At 45.1% G+C, this 17,846-nt stretch overlaps 1 protein-coding gene across 4 annotated transcripts in view; it reads right to left on the reverse strand.

The window, feature by feature from the left end:
- The window catches only part of LOC146866741 (uncharacterized), a 100,089-nt gene that overhangs the window by 63,651 nt on the left and 18,592 nt on the right, over positions 1-17,846 (reverse strand). For all 4 annotated transcript variants that reach the window (XM_085601053.1, XM_085601070.1, XM_085601062.1 and 1 more), the window contains exon 4: positions 17,136-17,249. In XM_085601053.1, the coding sequence (XP_085457179.1) occupies positions 17,136-17,249 (114 nt within the window). The remainder of the gene's footprint in view (positions 1-17,135; positions 17,250-17,846) is intronic.

Here is a 17,846-nt window from a genome sequence, read left to right on the forward strand (position 1 = left end):
CTCACCCCTTACACTGCAGAGTAAGGAGAAACTCTCCGATCCAATTAGTGAAAAGGAGCATGCAGCAAGTTCCTCTTTTCACAATAGCGCAGAGAGCACTGTCTGGGCTTAGAGGCAGACCAGGTGCTACTTTGCCCACAGCACGCCCAGCTTTCTCCTAGCAGCAACTCATTTGCATACGGTAAAAGTCAGTGCTGTCAAAGGCGGGGATCTCTCCTATTCCGCCCTCTCTTCCGGTGCCCTTTAAATCGTGATTTTTTTTTATACTTCAGAGAATCATGGTAACGAGTGTAGTTCAGGGACATGAACACTGACACCCAGGCAGCGAGGCACAAGTCGGACAAGTAGATTTAATGAGTACATTTAATAATATTTAGGCATTACTGTCCTCTGCTCAGGGCCATTAACAGCTGTTACTTGCTTACTCTGTAATCGTTGGCTCAGCCGAAGGCGAGGAGGTATAATCAGGGAAAGGGGGCAGTTACCAGCTGTGGACAGGCCAGCACGCGAGCAATAAAAGCATTAGCACACGTCGCCATGCTTTCAGCATCCCACAGAGGCCAGTAAACATCACTGTCTGTAGGGTGTCTCACTGTGGCACACTCTAAATGAACTTCCAATGCAGGCCAGCAGCGATAGTCGAAGCCAATCTGACCACTGCAAACAGTGGCAATGATGTCTATGGCGGACGTTGTTCAGATACCTACTTTTTTTAAATATTGAACTATGGCAGCATGACCACCTAGAAAATGCTACAATATCATAAAGTGCCTTATGTTACAAACCAATTAGCGGACCTAGCTTTCCAGCTTCATTCATTAAAATGTATTTGCAAGTAGTTGTAAATATTCCCCAGGAAAAGCCATTGGGTGCTTTGAATGAGTGTCAAATTCACCATCTTTTGAGCACGTTCGCAGTACTCAACCTCACGAAAAAAGCATTTTACAATGGAAATGTCACATCCCGACAGACACAATTTTGGATTTATGGGATTTTAATTTTTAAAAAACGGTTTAGCAAACATATTCGTGTATAGTGCAGAGAGGAAGATTTTCTACCTACATTCTGCATCAGTACATTCTACAATCTGATGCATTCTTAGACATCTACGACTGTCGCAGGCTTTCAGAAGCAAAAAGTTAGCACAAAAAGTGTGACCACGAACCCAAACCCTGCCGATATAATGTCGATCCCAAAACCGAATCTTACAGTTAGCCCACAAACTGTCCAACACAGCAGAGGTGCCATGCTGAAGCCTACGGCAGGGCAGGCTGCATTCTCTATCAGCACAAACTCGGGTAATGAAATGAGCAACCATTCTACTGCACATTAGATGAAGGCGAGAACTTCATGATCGCGCAGAGGATAAGTCGACGGGGCAACAGGCGAGTACCACACAAACATTCAAACTAGGAAGTTATCAAAATATGGGATTGAAAGTCTAAGGAAACGTAGAACTATGTGTGAAAAATACATACTTATGTGGAACCCTGGGCAGTTTGGTCCTTACAGAATAGTCAATATAAAGACAATAAATTGTAATCTTAAATGAAACTGAAAAACATTTCTCACCAGAGCAGGCAAGCTGCGCAGCTTCCCTGTGGCTTGGTCCTTTTCTTGGACCTGAAGTTCATCAAGACAAGCCCAGGAACGGTGCACGCGAGATTCGGGAGCGGCTGGTGTGCGCGCGCGGTTGCGAGCAGCAGCATGTGTTTCCAATTTTCACGCCCGTGTCTGGGCACGATAATTGGAAACATATGCTGCTGCTGCACGTAACAGACACCAATAGGCCATGGGCGGAGCAATGCACCCGCCTTTGGCCAAGTGCATGCTGTCTTTGTAAAAAAAGAGACCAATAGCGTGGCCCAAAAGGAAAAGCACACGCACGAGCGTGTGTGATTCCCAAGTCAGTTTCCGAACCCCCTACAAGAGGTCTCTCGCTGCGCGAGCACTGCTGCACACTGCAACGCTAGGCGCGAGACCTAAAAAGTGGGGGTAACCATTAAGAAGCAGAATCTATTTTTCGATAGTGAGCAACCTACCAGTCAGCCAATTAAAAATATATTCTCTGTATGATCCAATGTTGTTTTCTTAAAAATAAATCTGCTTTTAACCTGGCTCGAATAGTATTCTTCCTGTAATTGTACCTTTTTAAGTCGAGCGTCAGCCTGCAATCGCTGTCTGCAAGACCTGCTGTGATCACTATACTGGGTGAAATCTCACCTACTGCTTACCATACGCTGATTTCAGCGTCCCTCATCTTTCCTGCCTCCTAATTGGTTTGTACGCTGGATAGATCACTTCCATTTCTACCAGAGGAGCACCGCTCAACCACAGATATATTTACCTTGATAACTGATAACTGGCTGTCCGGTCTGATCCAGGTACTATTTCCTACACCCCTCCAATTCCCCCAGCCCTCTTTCCCAAGGCGTGCATTTTCATGCTATAGTAAATGAGTTTAGCAACCTATTTTGTTGATTTTTACATGTGGCTCGCTGGCTTTAACAATGCTTGTTTCTTTTGCCTCATTTGGCGTGCGGGGCAAAATGCGCTCAGATAGCGGCATTTTTTATTTTTTTATACATTGGTAATTGTTTTAGAGAGGAGGCGTGCTGAAGCACCTTTTGCAATTCTACTTTTCTTTTCAATGCAAGGCTCTTTAAAAAACAAGCATTGGCATAGCCAATAGGTCTTGCCTTTGGGACCTTATAAGTATTTAGTTATGCAGCACAATATCCTTGGTGCAATAACATCAACTGTTGCATGGATAAACATTTATAAGATCCCAAAGGCGAGACCTATTGGCTATGTTAATGCTTTTTTTTCTTTCTCACAAACATCCAACACTGTTTGGATATACCAAAAAATCAGCTAATAATGAACTCTCAACTGCCCCTGCCATTCAACAAGGCATATTAATTAATTTTATTATGCTAAAGGGGCTTTCTGGCGCCAAGTGACGTAAAAGCAGTGAACTATTAAAGTCAGAACGATGTGTGTCGTTTATTCAACAAACAATCACATCCAAACCAAGATGGCTACTGTGTTGAAGGATTCCAAGGTATGTAGATGCGCCACCAAGAGTAGTGGAAATTAAACCTACCCCTTCCGTTCGCGAGCTGTTGATTGGCTGAATTTGCAAAAATGCCCATCATGAAGATCGAAAGTCAGGTGTGAGTGCCTACCGCCAAAATGTGTGTGCTGGAAATTCAAAACATATTATTCAGTCCTTTCCAACAGAACATAATCGATAGACCTCCTAACACTTGCGTGTGCACTGCATGACATCAAAGCCACGCGGCTGGCAAAGTATTCCAAAATCAACAGCACTTCCTCCTCCTGACCATACAGACTTCCATCTTAAAAGCCTTCATGGCAACTTACATTAAACATAGCACACGCGCACAACACTGAAGCTATAGATTCGACTGGTGAATGCCCTCACAGGCAGAGTGCTCATATCAGGAATGAGGAATGGACAACCTTTTATCCCAGGCGAACTACATAAACCGCTAAGTTATTTGGCGCACACATTCATGATGGACTTCTGATATTCTCGGCGAAGAGATAGGCCAGGCCATATTTTACAAAACATAATCAAACAGAATATAGAATAAAACCGGGAGCTGTAACCACACAGTCAACGAAAAAAACAAAAAGCATGTGGAAAAGAGCACCCATAGTCCAAAAACGCTACGGTAGAACACAGATTGTTTTAGTTATGTATTTATTTATTTTCGCAGTTTTATAAAGTGTGAACTTGACCCGAAGGTATCAGAGCACGTTACCTGAGCACCAGTTGCATTACACACGGACACATTTTTTTTTTTAGGCACGGGGAGATTAAGTGAGTTGCCCAGAATCACAGGATGCTTGAGCCTTCCGCCAGACTCGACACTGGTTCCCCTGCTTCAAAGTCAGCAGCTCTAGCTATTAAGTGGTGAATAACCAGCACAAATGTGCCATCATGCGCACTCCCTCACCACCCGGTGTGTTCCCTCACTTCAAGAAATGACACCTTGTTCCCAAAATAACACAATTTGGGCAGTGTCCCCGCCATAGAGCTACACGGGCCTTTGACTCCCTACCCACAGAATGACGTGTACTCGCAGGGACGTGGCTACCATTGGTGCAGCAGGTGTAGTGGCACCAAGGCTCAGTGCCCTGCGGAGCCCATTGAAATCTGAAAATTGCTGTAACTAACACCTTAACAGCATTCTACCAGGGCTTGCATCAGGCCTCTGGCACCCTTGCTACGCTACTGTGTACCTGCCCTGTTTCCCCTCCAAACACACCTTACCTAGTGCCCAGTGTGCGCTTTCACCAGACACGCTCTCAGCCTGAGCTTCTCTCAGGAATGTCCTGGGTGCCAGCTTCCATCGGCAATGCGCTCAGAGTAAACTTCCCTCAGTGCAAGATCCTCTGAGCAAAGCTCTCGATCTGAGCTTCTTAAAATAGCGCTCCAAGTCTAAGTTTCGTCGAGCAGTGTTCTCAGTGTGAGCTTTCCTCATCACTGCGCAGCATGTAAACTTCTCTGGGGAGTTGTCCGACTCCTCATAGTAAGCTTATCTTGGCAGTGCCTGGTGGTTTGAGTTCCTCTCAGACTTAGGAGTGGTTTGAGTGTAGCCTTGCTACAGCAGTGAGAGCTTTCTGCTCCAGTTCTCTTACTGAGTTTCCCTCAGCACTGCCCGGAGCTGCACGCGACCGGGTGCGAGCGCTCCACAGAGTGAGCTTTTCCCTGCAGTGCCCTCAGGCTGAGCACGAGCTTTCCTCGGCAGAGACCTCAGCCATGCCTCCAGGGCAAGCTGCCCTCAGCGGCGCCCACATTCCATGCACAAAACTGGGAAGGGAGTAGATTGTAAGAGTTAATAAGCAAAACAAACTGCTACACAGTAGGCACAGCACATTCAGACACAACTGGCAACAAGCATTGGCATTGTCGGAGGAAAGTCAAAGAGGCAAAAGAGAGTGGGTGAAAAGGACGGGGGTGCAAAGGGAGGCTGCGCGGAGGAAGGGGAAAGCAAAGACGGGGAGAAAGAGAAGAAAGCTGAACAGAGAGGGTTTAGGAAAACAGAGTGGGAGGAGTGGGGAGAAAAGGACAAGAGGCTACGGGGGCGGGAGGAGGGAGGCATGGTCAGAGAGGAGAGGTGGGGAGTGAAACAAGCTGCGAGACGTGCTCTGTGGTGGGGGAGGGGCATTGAAGCAAGGCGAGCGCGCTTGGCTGAGCGAGAGGAAAGCCAGATGGCGCCTCTGCTCCTGCCTGTGCGCGTAACCGCACACTGTATGCCACACAAAGCTATGGTCAGACTTTTAAAACTCCACTCCTAAATGTCTCGCCAGAGCAGCACATGCGCTGGCTCAGACGAGACCTAAAAAAAAACATGCTTTCCTTTTTAGAGGAGAGCTTGTTATCTACACTCTGCCTTTTCTCGGCGGGTCCCTCCTCCGGCAGCGTTATTGCTGCCTCTGTTTAAGGGAGTTGAAGACATTCAGGCTGCTTTCCTTGTGTGATTTTCCACGTAATAACCCTTCAGAGGAATAATCTGCCCGAACTGAGGAACTCTATGCTAAAACTACAGTGATATCAGCGGAGTCCGTGTTCGGAGAGCTTTACCAGGTGAAGTTCCAACAGTAGGTTTACTCCGGCTGCAGGAGTTAGAAGGCTGAGTCTGGGCATGTCTGTGTGCTAAATATTTAAATGTCTTTGACCACATATGCAACTAGTTCCAGATCTAGATTGAACGCCAGCCACAAAGGATACTCAAGGGAATACCTTAATTTAGAGAGTAACAAACTATACATTATATAGGCACTCTCGCATTGCCTTCTTTATTGGACGCACAAGATAAAAGTGTGCAATCTCACTGCTTTCGCTTTCCCTTCATTGTACTGCTCCTGCAGAGTCTACCTATCATTCCTCTATTTCCTTTCATAAGGGTGGCAAAATATCCAGAGAACGCTAACCACAAATTATTCATCGTCATACTTTCATTTTTAAAATAATTTTTTCCGGGGACTTGTATTCAAAGTGGAACGAGACAAAAAGGAACGGTGGAAAGCGCTTTACCAAAAATACGCTTTCTGAACCGTTAGCTCTTTTAAAAATTTCAAAAGTAAAAATCCGTGTTTGGAGACGAATACGAGTAAAGTAGAAAGAGGCGGAAGGGGTTTCCCTTTTTTCCCCTCCAATATTTGGATTAATGTTTTATAAATAGAAGTGGACGTTTCCTCACAGCCCGCCCTCGGATCAATGCAGTGTGCTCTCCTGAAGTGCTTAATAATGTTCTGTATACTTTCTTTTACTTGTGTTTAACAGGCGTGAACAAGGCTATTGCATACACTTGCGGGTTGGCAGCAGCAGGCATAAGAGTCTGTGAAAAATGGGAAGGGAAGAGAGGGGAGGGGAGGGAGAAGGCAAGATTTGTCCACTGCTGGTAAACCAAGCCGCATAGCCTGGCATTCCTCTTGGGCGGACCTCTTTCTGTCTTCATTCTATAGTAGTGCGAGCTCAGTGCAGGCAGAGCCCCTAGTTCTTATTTATGTTCTTTTCCACCTCCCTGCATTGAAAATAAACTCCTGGACAGCTCTGGTCCCAGAAAACTGAGGGTCTGAGGGTTTGTTGAGTTAGCTCCTCCCCTCCCCCCCCCCCAACCCAGGCTGCTATGGAACTTTTGTGTGAACGAAAGTTCTGTTCACAATCATGCCCCCTCCCATCAGACGCCATGGTGCAACAAGCATTAGCATAGCCAATAGGTCTCGCTTTTGGGACCTTCTAAGTATTTAGTTATGTAGCACAATATCCTTGGTGCAACCACATCAACTGTTGCGTGGCTAAACACTTATAAGGTCCCAAAGGCGATACCTATTGGCTATGCCAATGCTTGTTGTGGTTGTGTGTGTGTGGTTGTGTGTGTGTGTGGTTGTGTGTGTGGGTGGGTGTGGTTGTGTGGTTGTGTGTGTGGGTGGGTGTGGTTGTGTGGTTGTGTGTGTGGGTGGGTGTGGTTGTGTGGTTGTGTGTGTGGGTGGGTGTGGTTGTGTGGTTGTGTGTGTGGGTGGGTGTGGTTGTGTGGTTGTGTGTGTGGGTGGGTGTGGTTGTGTGGTTGTGTGTGTGTGGCTGTGTGTGTGTGGCTGTGTGTGTGTGTGTGGGTGGGTGCGTGTGTGTGGGTGGGTGCGTGTGTGTGGCTGCGTGTGTGGCTGTGTGTGTGTGTGGCTGTGTGTGTGGGTGGCTTTGTGTGTGGGTGGCTTTGTGTGTGGGTGGCTTTGTGTGTGGGTGGCTTTGTGGGTGGGTGGCTTTGTGGGTGGGTGTGTGGATGGGTGTGTGGATGGGTGTGTGGATGGGTGTGTGGATGGGTGTGTGGATGGGTGTGTGGATGGGTGTGTGGATGGGTGTGTGGATGGGTGTGTGGATGGGTGTGTGGATGGGTGTGTGGATGGGTGTGTGGATGGGTGTGTGGATGGGTGTGTGGATGGGTGTGTGGATGGGTGTGTGGATGGGTGTGTGGATGGGTGTGTGGATGGGTGTGTGGATGGGTGTGTGGATGGGTGTGTGGATGGGTGTGTGGATGGGTGTGTGGATGGGTGTGTGGATGGGTGTGTGGTTGGGTGTGTGGTTGGGTGTGTGGTTGGGTGTGTGGTTGGGTGTGTGGTTGGGTGTGTGGTTGGGTGTGTGGTTGGGTGTGTGGTTGGGTGTGTGGTTGGGTGTGTGGTTGGGTGTGTGGTTGGGTGTGTGTAGTTGTGTGTGTGTAGTTGTGTGTGTGTAGTTGTGTGTGTGTAGTTGTGTGGTTTGTTATGTGTGTGTGGTTGTGTGGCTGTGTGTGTGGCTGTGTGTGTGGCTGTGTGTGTGGCGGTGTGTGTGGCTGTGTGTGTGGCTGTGTGTGTGGCTGTGTGTGTGGCTGTGTGTGTGTGGCTGTGTGTGTGTGGCTGTGTGTGTGTGGCTGTGTGTGTGTGGCTGTGTGTGTGTGGCTGTGTGTGTGGCTGTGTGTGTGGCTGTGTGGGTGGGTGTGTGGTTGGGTGTGTGGTTGGGTGTGTGTAGTTAGGTGTGTGCAGTTGTGTGTGTGGTTTGTGTGTGGTTGTGTGTGGCTGTGTGTGGCTGTGTATGTGGCTGTGTGTGTGGCTGTGTGTGTGGCTGTGGTCGTGTGTGGCTGTGGTCGTGTGTGGCTGTGGTCGTGTGTGGTTGTGGTCGTGTGTGGTTGTGGTCGTGTGTGTGGTTGTGTGTGGTTGTGGTCGTGCGTGTGTGTGGTTGTGTGTGGTTGTGTGTGTGGATGTGTGGTTGGGTGTGGTGTTGTGTGTGGTTGTCTGTGTGTCTGGTTGTGGGGGTGGTTGTGGGGGTGGTTGTGTGGGGGTGGTTGTGTGGGGGTGGTTGTGTGGGGGTGGTTGTGTGTATGTGGTTGTGTGTGTGGTTGTGGGGGTGTGGTTGTGTGGGTGGTTGTGTGGTTGTGTGGGTGTGGTTGTGGGGGTGTGGTTGTGGGGGTGTGGTTGTGGGGGTGTGGTTGTGGGGGTATGGTTGTGGGGGTGTGGTTGTGGGGGTGTGGTTGTGGGGGTGTGGTTGTGGGGGTGTGGTTGTGGGGGTGTGGTTGTGGGGGTGTGTGCGTGGTTGTGTGTGGTTGGGTGTGGTTGTGGGTGGGTGTGGGTGTGGGTGTGTGGGTGTGGGTGTGTGTGGGTGTGGTTGTGGGTGGGTGTGGTGGTGGGTGTGTGTGGTTGTGGGTGTGTGTGGTTGTGGGTGTGTGTGGGTGTGGGTGTGGTTGTGGGTGTGGTTGGGTGTAGTTGTGCGTGTGGTTGTGCGTGTGGTTGTGTGGTTGGGTGTGGTTGTGTGTGTGTGGTTGTGTGTGTGGTTGTGTGGTTGTTGTGTGGTTGTGTGGTTGTTGTGTGTGTGTGTGGTTGTGCGGTTGTGCGTGTGGTTGTGTGTGCGACAGTAATACTAAAAGCATATCAAAATAAAGGAACACAAACCGAGTTTGTGGAAAGAGAAAGCACATTGTAAGTCAAACGGGCTGCGCAGCAAAGCATTAACACAACAACATGTTCTTTGATGTTCTTTGAACGAGAACATCAAAGGGGCGCCGCGAAAGTGATCGCAGGCAAAAGTGAAAGTGATTGCGGGCGCTTATTGAGCATGATGAGGTTTGCCATATGGTGCCTCTGCTCCTAAGAGCGCCCACGCACATGCACTGTAGCTCTAGGCTGGCCATGGTAGCATTTTTTGAGCCCTCACTAAAAGTCTCGCCAGACCAGCAGGCGCTGGGTCAGGCGAGACCTAAAAAAACGGGTGGTGGTAGTTTCTTCCTTTAATGTGATGTTTTGGGACACAGCACGCCTCTGGAAACAATTGTTTTCTTGAAGGGAAAATCAGATCTTTTGTTTATGTTCAGATTTATTTAGTGCACAGTGGCTCTTGGTTTAATAATAGTAATAGGATTTTTTATTTAACAAAGTAAATAGCAGAACCCAGCAGCGGTTTTTCAAGGTTAATCCACTCATGTTTAGGTATAGTATACTATAAACCAGAGGGCCTCTGCTTTGAGGTTATCTGCATCTCTCGGTCAACATCGTGGTAAAGTGAATACAGCTAAACACCATCTCTTTAAACTCAACGTTAAATATAGTTCAGAAGGACTGTATAGCATTATGGACCTCTTAAAGTTGAGTTTGTATACTAATTGCAAGCTTTTGTAATTTTTAAAAATGCTTCTGTAGTTACTATCTTCATTGTAATTTGCATGCCCAGTTTATTTTCAGTTATTTTGTTATAAAAACAACAACATAACGAGATAATTTGCCTAGCAATACGACGTTACAAAGCAGATGCTGTTGACCTACATCTATATATACAAATTAAAACGTACACAAGTTCAGTCTGCAAACACAACAGCACTTCTTGTTCTGTTCTATATAAACATCATAATGCATATAATATCTTTAAGTCATAACCTTCCCAGTACCACCTGCTAGTCCCTTCTCACCTATATCCACTGCCCGCATATCTTGCCCCTGCCCTGTCAAATAACCTTCTTCCCCATCTGTCCCCGCTGTCTACTGAGCCTTATAATCCACTCACCTGCTGCGACATTCCAGGACTCCTCCACTAATGTACCCAGGCATATTATGTAACAACTCTCTATCTTTCAATTGGACCTCTCCCTACCCAAGAGCACGCCTGGCTATTGGCATATAATACAGTATTTCTTTCACAGATAATTTATTTCTAGTGCTTCCTATTTCTAGTGCTTCCTATACAGGTTCTTTGCAGGTTCTCAAAGGGTGTCTTACAGACCCGCCATGCCACTGCACCACCTCACACAAAATCCGACCCAAGGCATATTGCCACAAACTCAAAGAGCATGCAAACGTGGAAGTAATTTCCAGGACGCTGTAATTTTAGGATAACTTTTCCCCTCACACAACAGTGTCTTTTGACTTCTTTCATCCTAAATGTATTCGTCGGCATTTAATAAGCACATTAAAAAGATGAATTTCATTAACTATATGAATTGTAATTACGAAATAAAATGGCAACAATTACATATGTAGTTCAAAAACAATATTTTCTAGCATAAAATGCAATTTAAACATGGCTGGTGCTGTTGATTGGTTTTTAATGGCAGTTTAAAACTGCACCCATGATGCAATGGCAGGTAGAGACATGTTTTATGGGGCTGCTAAACGGGTGACACAATAAGTGCTGCTGACCCACTAGTAGCATTTAATATACATGCCCTGGGTACATTTTGTACCACTTTACTAGGGGTGTACAAGTAAATTAAATGTGCCAATCATATGTAAGCCAATTTTACCATATTTTACAAAGACATCATAATCACTTTAGCACTGGTTAGCAGTGTCCTAAAAGCCAACAAAAACAGATTCAGAAAATAAGAGGAGTGAAGGAAAGGGCCACCTCCAACAAGGTTTTAATGTTCAACATTCAAAAGCAAAAGTTAAAATGCAGCTATACATTATGATGAAGGAAAACCAAGTGCAAAATGCCATCACTCACAGAGAAGTTAGCCAATGGCTGAAGTGGGCTGACAAACAGGCCTACGATATATGCTAAATTAGGTGGAAATAAAATATAAGTGGCACAGAAAAGAGCTTGATAAAAATCTGTAAGGCAGTATATTTTACATATTTTAGTCAAATCAAGAGATGCTGGCTAATGCCAGACATAAAAAAAAAAAACTTGTGTATCTTGTGAGGTAAAATATCCTTAATGTTGTTTAAGCTCATAACATAAGCGATTAAGGTTGGGGACATTGGATGAATTTTGCATGTTTTCACACAGCAGTTTAGTGTTTTAACGCCACTAGTCCTGCCAAGTTTTGTTATGTTGCGTCTCTGATGTCCTGAAGGGCGCTCATATGATTGTCTCTTCTGTTTGGTGCTTTTTCAAAAATTGGTCTTTGTTGCTTTTCTTATAATACGGAGTACAATGCCACATTGATTTCAAGTCATTTTTTCAAAATGTATCTGCTGATCAGGCATTAACCCCTTCAGTGCCCGCCCCTTTCCCCGCCCTGTGCCGGCCGTTGCATTAGCGGGCGGGGTCTATGACGAGCTGGACTCGTCATGGGCACAGCGCAACCGCGGCCAATGACGAGTCCAGCTCGTCATGGGCACTGAAGGGGTTAAACATACATTCAATAGATGCACAATAATAATATAAACTAGGTCAATAAGCATCCTGTTCATAGAAGCATTGCATTCCATGTTCTCCTTTTGCCTAATTTCCTTATGACATTCCTCTGTCACTCTTCTTTGCTGGCTCCTCATTGGTTTGCGCTCCCGATACATCACTTCCATTTTTGGCTCATGAGCACCGGCCAACTACTGTTCTTTACATTGTAGGTGTTAATATGTTCCTTACAGGACTACTTCTTTTATTTACTGCTCCTGTTACACTGTGGGTGCCTGTTCCCATTACCATGCAGCATTTATTTAATCATCATGGTACCCGCTTCACGGGCCACTGCCATTATAATTTACAACACCAATAGTTCTAACTCTCGTAAATGCAAAACCTATTGCATTGCAAATGCTTATTTTATATGCTATAATCATGGTATGTGCTCAACTTTCCTATTTAGTTGGCTTGTATATAGAGGAGTCAAGGCCCTCATCAGGAGGCGACTGCAGCTTGCACATCCATTGCCAGTACCAGCACTGCCAATGACAGTACCAGCACTACTACTAACCATCATACATCTACAAGAGTCACATTTTAGACTATTCCATGCCTCCAAAGCTATAAGAATGGCTCGGGTGACAGGTATTCGTCCTTTTTAAAGTGCTTTGAATTATTAAATAACTGTTGTGCTGATTTCTAAATTAGACAAACAGCGCCTCCACGTGGCAGTCTGTCATAAGTGACAGTGTTGACAATTAAGAGCTGCGTCCAAGCACCATAAACCACCGGCTCAAATTAATCACTGCATGTACAGCCAGTAAGGAACAACTTTTCAAGAGAGGCACTCATGTGCAAAGAAATTTTACATTACATTTTAGAGGATGCCTTTGCAGACCATAAATGTCATTTTTGTATTCGGTTTTCCATTTGTGACAACGGGCTGGATTTGAGAACAATCATTGCTTTATTTAAAAGCAATCTCAGAAATATTGGTTGGCTGATTCTAACATCCCACCACGCCTGTGACTCTAGCCAATCGTAGTGGGTCGCAATTTGCAACCTACCTCATGCATATTAATAAGGTAAGTCGAATTGTGACCCACTACAGTTCAGTATTTTTGTGAACAAACCTTTTAGTACATAGGTGTTTGTTAGAAATTGGGTTTCTGGTTGGTAGAGGTATGCACACTGTCCAAGCAAGAACCACAATCCTAGTCCGAGTAAGTCAGATACACACCCTAAATTGACCTGTGCTCACCCTCTGGTAGCTTGGCACAGAGCAGTCAGGCTTTCGTTGAAAGGCAACGTGTAAAGTATTTATGCAACGCTTCAAACAGTAAAACAGTGAAAATAAAAAAACAAAAATGTACCACACCTTGTTAGACAATTAGAGATTCATTTAATGAACAAATCAAGACCAAAATAACAAACATCCAATAAGTATATCCCAAACTCGTCGCCAGTGAATTAACTACCTCAGACACAAGTTCAGTTCAGTAGTTTTATTTCCAGCCTCCGCTCTCCGCCACAGAAGCAATAGAATCTCCACAACAACATTCTAATGTCCACTCCAGGGAGAGGGAAGAACCAAGGGAGGAGGGGGGAAAAGGAGAGGACAAAACCAAGTCCAACTAGAAGGCTAAGGAACACGGGGAAGAAGAATTCCCTACACAAAAAGGTGTAACACATAAGATGCAACATATAACCCGAATTATTAATTTGTAATAAATATTTTGTAATATAGTGCTTTAGAGCACAAAGCACCAACTTGGTCGCTCTGGCCGGGTCAAATCCAAAGGTTCAGGCTGACCCCAAATGGAACACGCGTTGGATACAGGGGCTAACCATATCCCGCTGCAAAGTACCTTGTTGCATCATCGACAGAGACCCAATGCGTGGAGCAGAGGAGGAGCTACATCAGCGTTGAGCCCTTTGGATGAAGGGGATGCGTTGTTTCCAAGACGCCCAAGTCGGACATGCGTCGTCGGCAAACCCCAAGAAGGAGGTGATGCATCATGGTAGAGCCGTGCAGGTTGAGGGTGCATTGGTAACTGGAGGAGAGGCGCCACGTTGTCGGCGATGTCATGTCTTCCGTCCTTGCAGTAGCGACCATGCATCGCGTAGAGGGCGATGCACCAGTTACGAGCCTTGCAACAACGGCAATGTGTGGATTTTGGAAGTTGCTGCACTTCAGGACCACTTCCAAGTGCCCCAGACTGGATTGGCACCACTTCCAATGGAAAGACTCTCAGATGGCAGAGTCCAGGTGCTGGGGATGAGTGGAATGATGCCTTTGATTTCCCCAAGACTTCCAACAGGAGGCAATTAGACAAGCCCTTTGAGTAACGCTGGTTCTGGGGCAGAGAGATGCAGGTCCAGTCCTCACTCCCAGGCAAGAGGGCAGCAGGTCAGCACAGCTGAGCAAGAGTAAATCAGAGTTGTAGTCCTTGTAGCAGGACTGCAATTCTTCTTCCTGGCAGAGTATCCAATGGTCCAGAAGTGTATTGAGTTGTTGAGTTGGTGGTGTCAGAGGTCCAGCACTTATACTCAGTAGTGCCTTTGAAGCTGGGGAGACTTCAAAGAGGCCTCTTTAAGTGCACAGAGCACCTGCTCTTTCAGCCCTGGCTCCTGATTAACTAATGGGGTGTATGCAGCCCTTTGTATGGAGCTAAGACACAACCTTTTCAGGTGTGCCAGCTCCTATCTCCCATCCTGCCCAGGATGACCCATCAGTCACACCTTATCTCCCTTTGTGAGTGGCTGTCTTGAGGGAATGCAGAAAGCCCAGCTGTCACCTACCCCAGAGATGTATTCAGACAGTCAGAAGGCACCAAATTGCTAATTTAGGAAAATACCAATTGTCTAAAAGTGGCATTTTCAGAATTACAATTTAAAATCTAACTTCACCATATGTTAGGACTTTAAATTGTGATTGCAGAGACACCAAACTTGGGAGTCCCATCCCTTCCCAATTGGAACTTGCACGATAGAGATAGAGATAGAGATAGAAGAGAGAGAGAAGAAGAAAGAAAGAGAGAAGAAAGAAAGAGAGAGGAGAGAGAGAAGGGAGAGAGAGAGAAGGGAGAGAGAGAGAAGGGAGAGAGAGAGAGAAGGGAGAGAGAGAGAAGGGAGAGAGAGAGAAGGGAGAGGGACAGGGAGAGGGGGACCTTGCAGTAGTGAAAAATGAATGTAAGAGTTTTTCACTACTAAGACATGTAAAACTTAAAAGTACGTCCTACTTTTTAGGTACACTGCATCCTGCCCTTGGGCTGTCCAGGGCCTATATTAGGAGTGACTTATATATATTAAAACAGAAGGTTTGATCCTAGCAGGAGGGTTAACTTTCCAGGTCGACATGGCAGTTTAAAACGGTTCACACAGGCTCTTCAATGGTATGCCCGAGACATGTTTAAAGGGCTACTTAAGTGGGTGGCACAATCAGTGCTGCAGGCCCACTAGTAGCGTGCTGCAGTCCCACTAGTAGCATTTAATTTACATGCCCAGGGCTCAGGTAGTGCACTTAACTAGGGACTTATAAGTGAATTAAATATGTTAATTGTTGCTAAGCCAATGTTATAATGTTTAAAGTAACGAGCACATGCACTTTTAGCACTGGTTAGCAGTGGCAAAGTGTCCAGAGTCCTAAAGCCAGCAAACTCGAAGTCAGCAAAACAGGAGGCCAGAAGGCAAAAAAAAGTCAGGGGAAACCATGCCAGGTCTAACAGTCACTTTGCCAATGCATTTGGAAGAAGTTGGCCACTTCAGCTGAACCATGTTGGTGCATATCAAATAGGAAAATCGCAAATTGGAATTCGTTATGGGTCGCTTTATGATTTCCTAATTGGAAATTTAGTACATCAGGGCCTTAGAATGAGAACTACTCAGTACCAGATAACTGTGTCTGGCTAGTTTACACAGCAGCTACGTGGATCCCATTTGCTTGATTGACACGAGACGCTGACATATGTATTGTGCAGCCTCTGCTTAAGACAGCAGATTCTTGATTGGTGCCCAGCAATGTTCCACAGGGCTTCTCGTCAACCCTTTATATGGGTTTAAATACTTATTTCGCAGGAATGCCAGCAGCCCCTCTATAGCAGGTTCTGACCAGATCTTTGAATTCTCCTATCATTACTTTGGTTTGCCTAGACCTCTGTTCCAAGGACTCAAAAATCTTCAGCAACAGCAATCATATTAGTCATCAATGTAGGGGTGTTTGGCAACGTGCTAAAGCTCTGCCATGATCCTTCAAAAGAAGGGAATGTCACAAGCAACGGCATTGTGAGTGGAGAAGTGAACCTCCATCTGCACCTGGCGTAAAATATAAAAGGCCACAGGGCTCCTCCACATCAATGGTCCAATAGAATACCCCTACTGTGTCTACTCTACAAAGGCAAATTGCCAGTAATACACCACACTTCTACCCTTCCTCAAAAAACAAGCAGCATTAGCAATAGGACTGTGTGTGTGAGTACGAGCAGGAGTACGAGCATGAGTGGGTGCCCCCTGGCGTCCTAGAAAGAAAATCTCTTAATATAGCAACACTTTGGCCTCAACTTTATGGAGGGTGGGAGTAGGGATTTGCTGAACAGACTACAACAGCAGAGGTACGCTCAAAGAAGAATGTTGTGAAAAGGAATCAGAAGGTGAAGTTTGCATTGCAACTGCTGAACTTATAACGACCTAGAAAATTGTATTACAGTAGACAATTTTGTTTGAACTGATATCTAGTACAGCCTTCATTTGAAATAATGTGTACCAGCAAAGAAAGGACCATTGTATTGTTGGTAAAAAAACGATATGGTGAAAATTCAGTACAAACAACTGTGAACAAAACCGTACATTAACTAAGTACTTAGAGCAAGACGCTAGCTACTGGCCCAGGGCTGGGTCCCCGCTGCCTCTCTGCACCCGGCACTAATGCTAATTCAGGCATGTTGACTTTATGTGCAAGGCAGTATATCCAAAGTCTTTTTCTATCTATGGAATTCTGAATAAGAAGTTAACTTACAGGTCAAAAAGCAGCAGCTAAACAGCAAACGGCTGTGCTGAGTAAAGGTCGCAAGTAGGGAAAAAAAACATGTAAAAAAAATCAAGTGTAGGTAGAAGCAAGGAAAACAGAGGTATGTGAGTTGCTAGGCTCCCTGTCTCTCGTGTTCATCAACAGGAACATAATGAAAGTAAACTTGGTAAGATTGTATGCTTGCCATAAACATGTTAGTGTTAAAGAGTGCAATATAAGCAAATTTGTTATTATACAAGTCCAAATACAAGTTAACAGGCCAGCAGAAAATTGGTTTATTTTTTAAGTAATAAAGATATGGTCATCCATTTTGAAAACGTGGTTATAAAATTGTAATGCACAACCAACTCAAACTGAGTTAAATCAACTAATAATTTCTTTGTAGAAAAAGAACACGGATTAAAACCTGGTCTTGGGTTTCCAGCAGAGGGGTTATTTACCTTGCATCTTAAATCAGAAGGGCACTGATTGCACATCCATTGACCTTACCTCGGCTAAGACAATAATTTCTTTGCCTTTCTCGTGTCTCTTGACGATTGTTTAGATGCAGACTTTCTTCTCTGTTCATTATAAATAACTCGTTGTGATTATGTACCATGCCACCTGTTGCAAAAAGAAAACAAAATAAGATTTCCAATCACTTCACTTTGCTGTTATGCTGATTTATCAATCAATCCCCCAGCATCCTTCTTTTTTATTGTAACCCTAAATGTCTTGAAGTGTAAAGGAGTTGGTGAAAAAAATAAATCCTAAGCTCTAAGAATAAAAGCATTCAGACTAGCATTAATTACAACATTTCTTCTTCCTGTGCCTTTGTTGCTGAACTGCTTTGTATTAAATAAAATCGCTGTTATAAATATAAACCTGGCCATTGCAGCATTGAAGAGATGACCAACTAAAGGCTTCAATCCTGTTTTGGGCATGCAAGAAAATTGATTATTTGTGGAAGGGGGTGAGAACCCACTTAAAATAATACTCACAATCTTTGTCACGTTGAACCACAAAAGTCACTATATAAACCTGTGCTTAATCCTCTGTTAGGGTGGCACAAGCATTCAGGTATAACTTAGAGACAATGTGTAACAAATTCATGCAGAAAACAAATAGTAATAAAGTGAAAATAACACAACAGAAATGTCATACCTATTTACAAATTTAGAGTAAATTGCAATAAATAATATGATAGCAAAACGACAAACA

Source organism: Triturus cristatus, chromosome 1_2 (genome assembly GCF_964204655.1).
Source record: "Triturus cristatus chromosome 1_2, aTriCri1.1, whole genome shotgun sequence".
Lineage (NCBI taxonomy): Eukaryota > Metazoa > Chordata > Amphibia > Caudata > Salamandridae > Triturus > Triturus cristatus.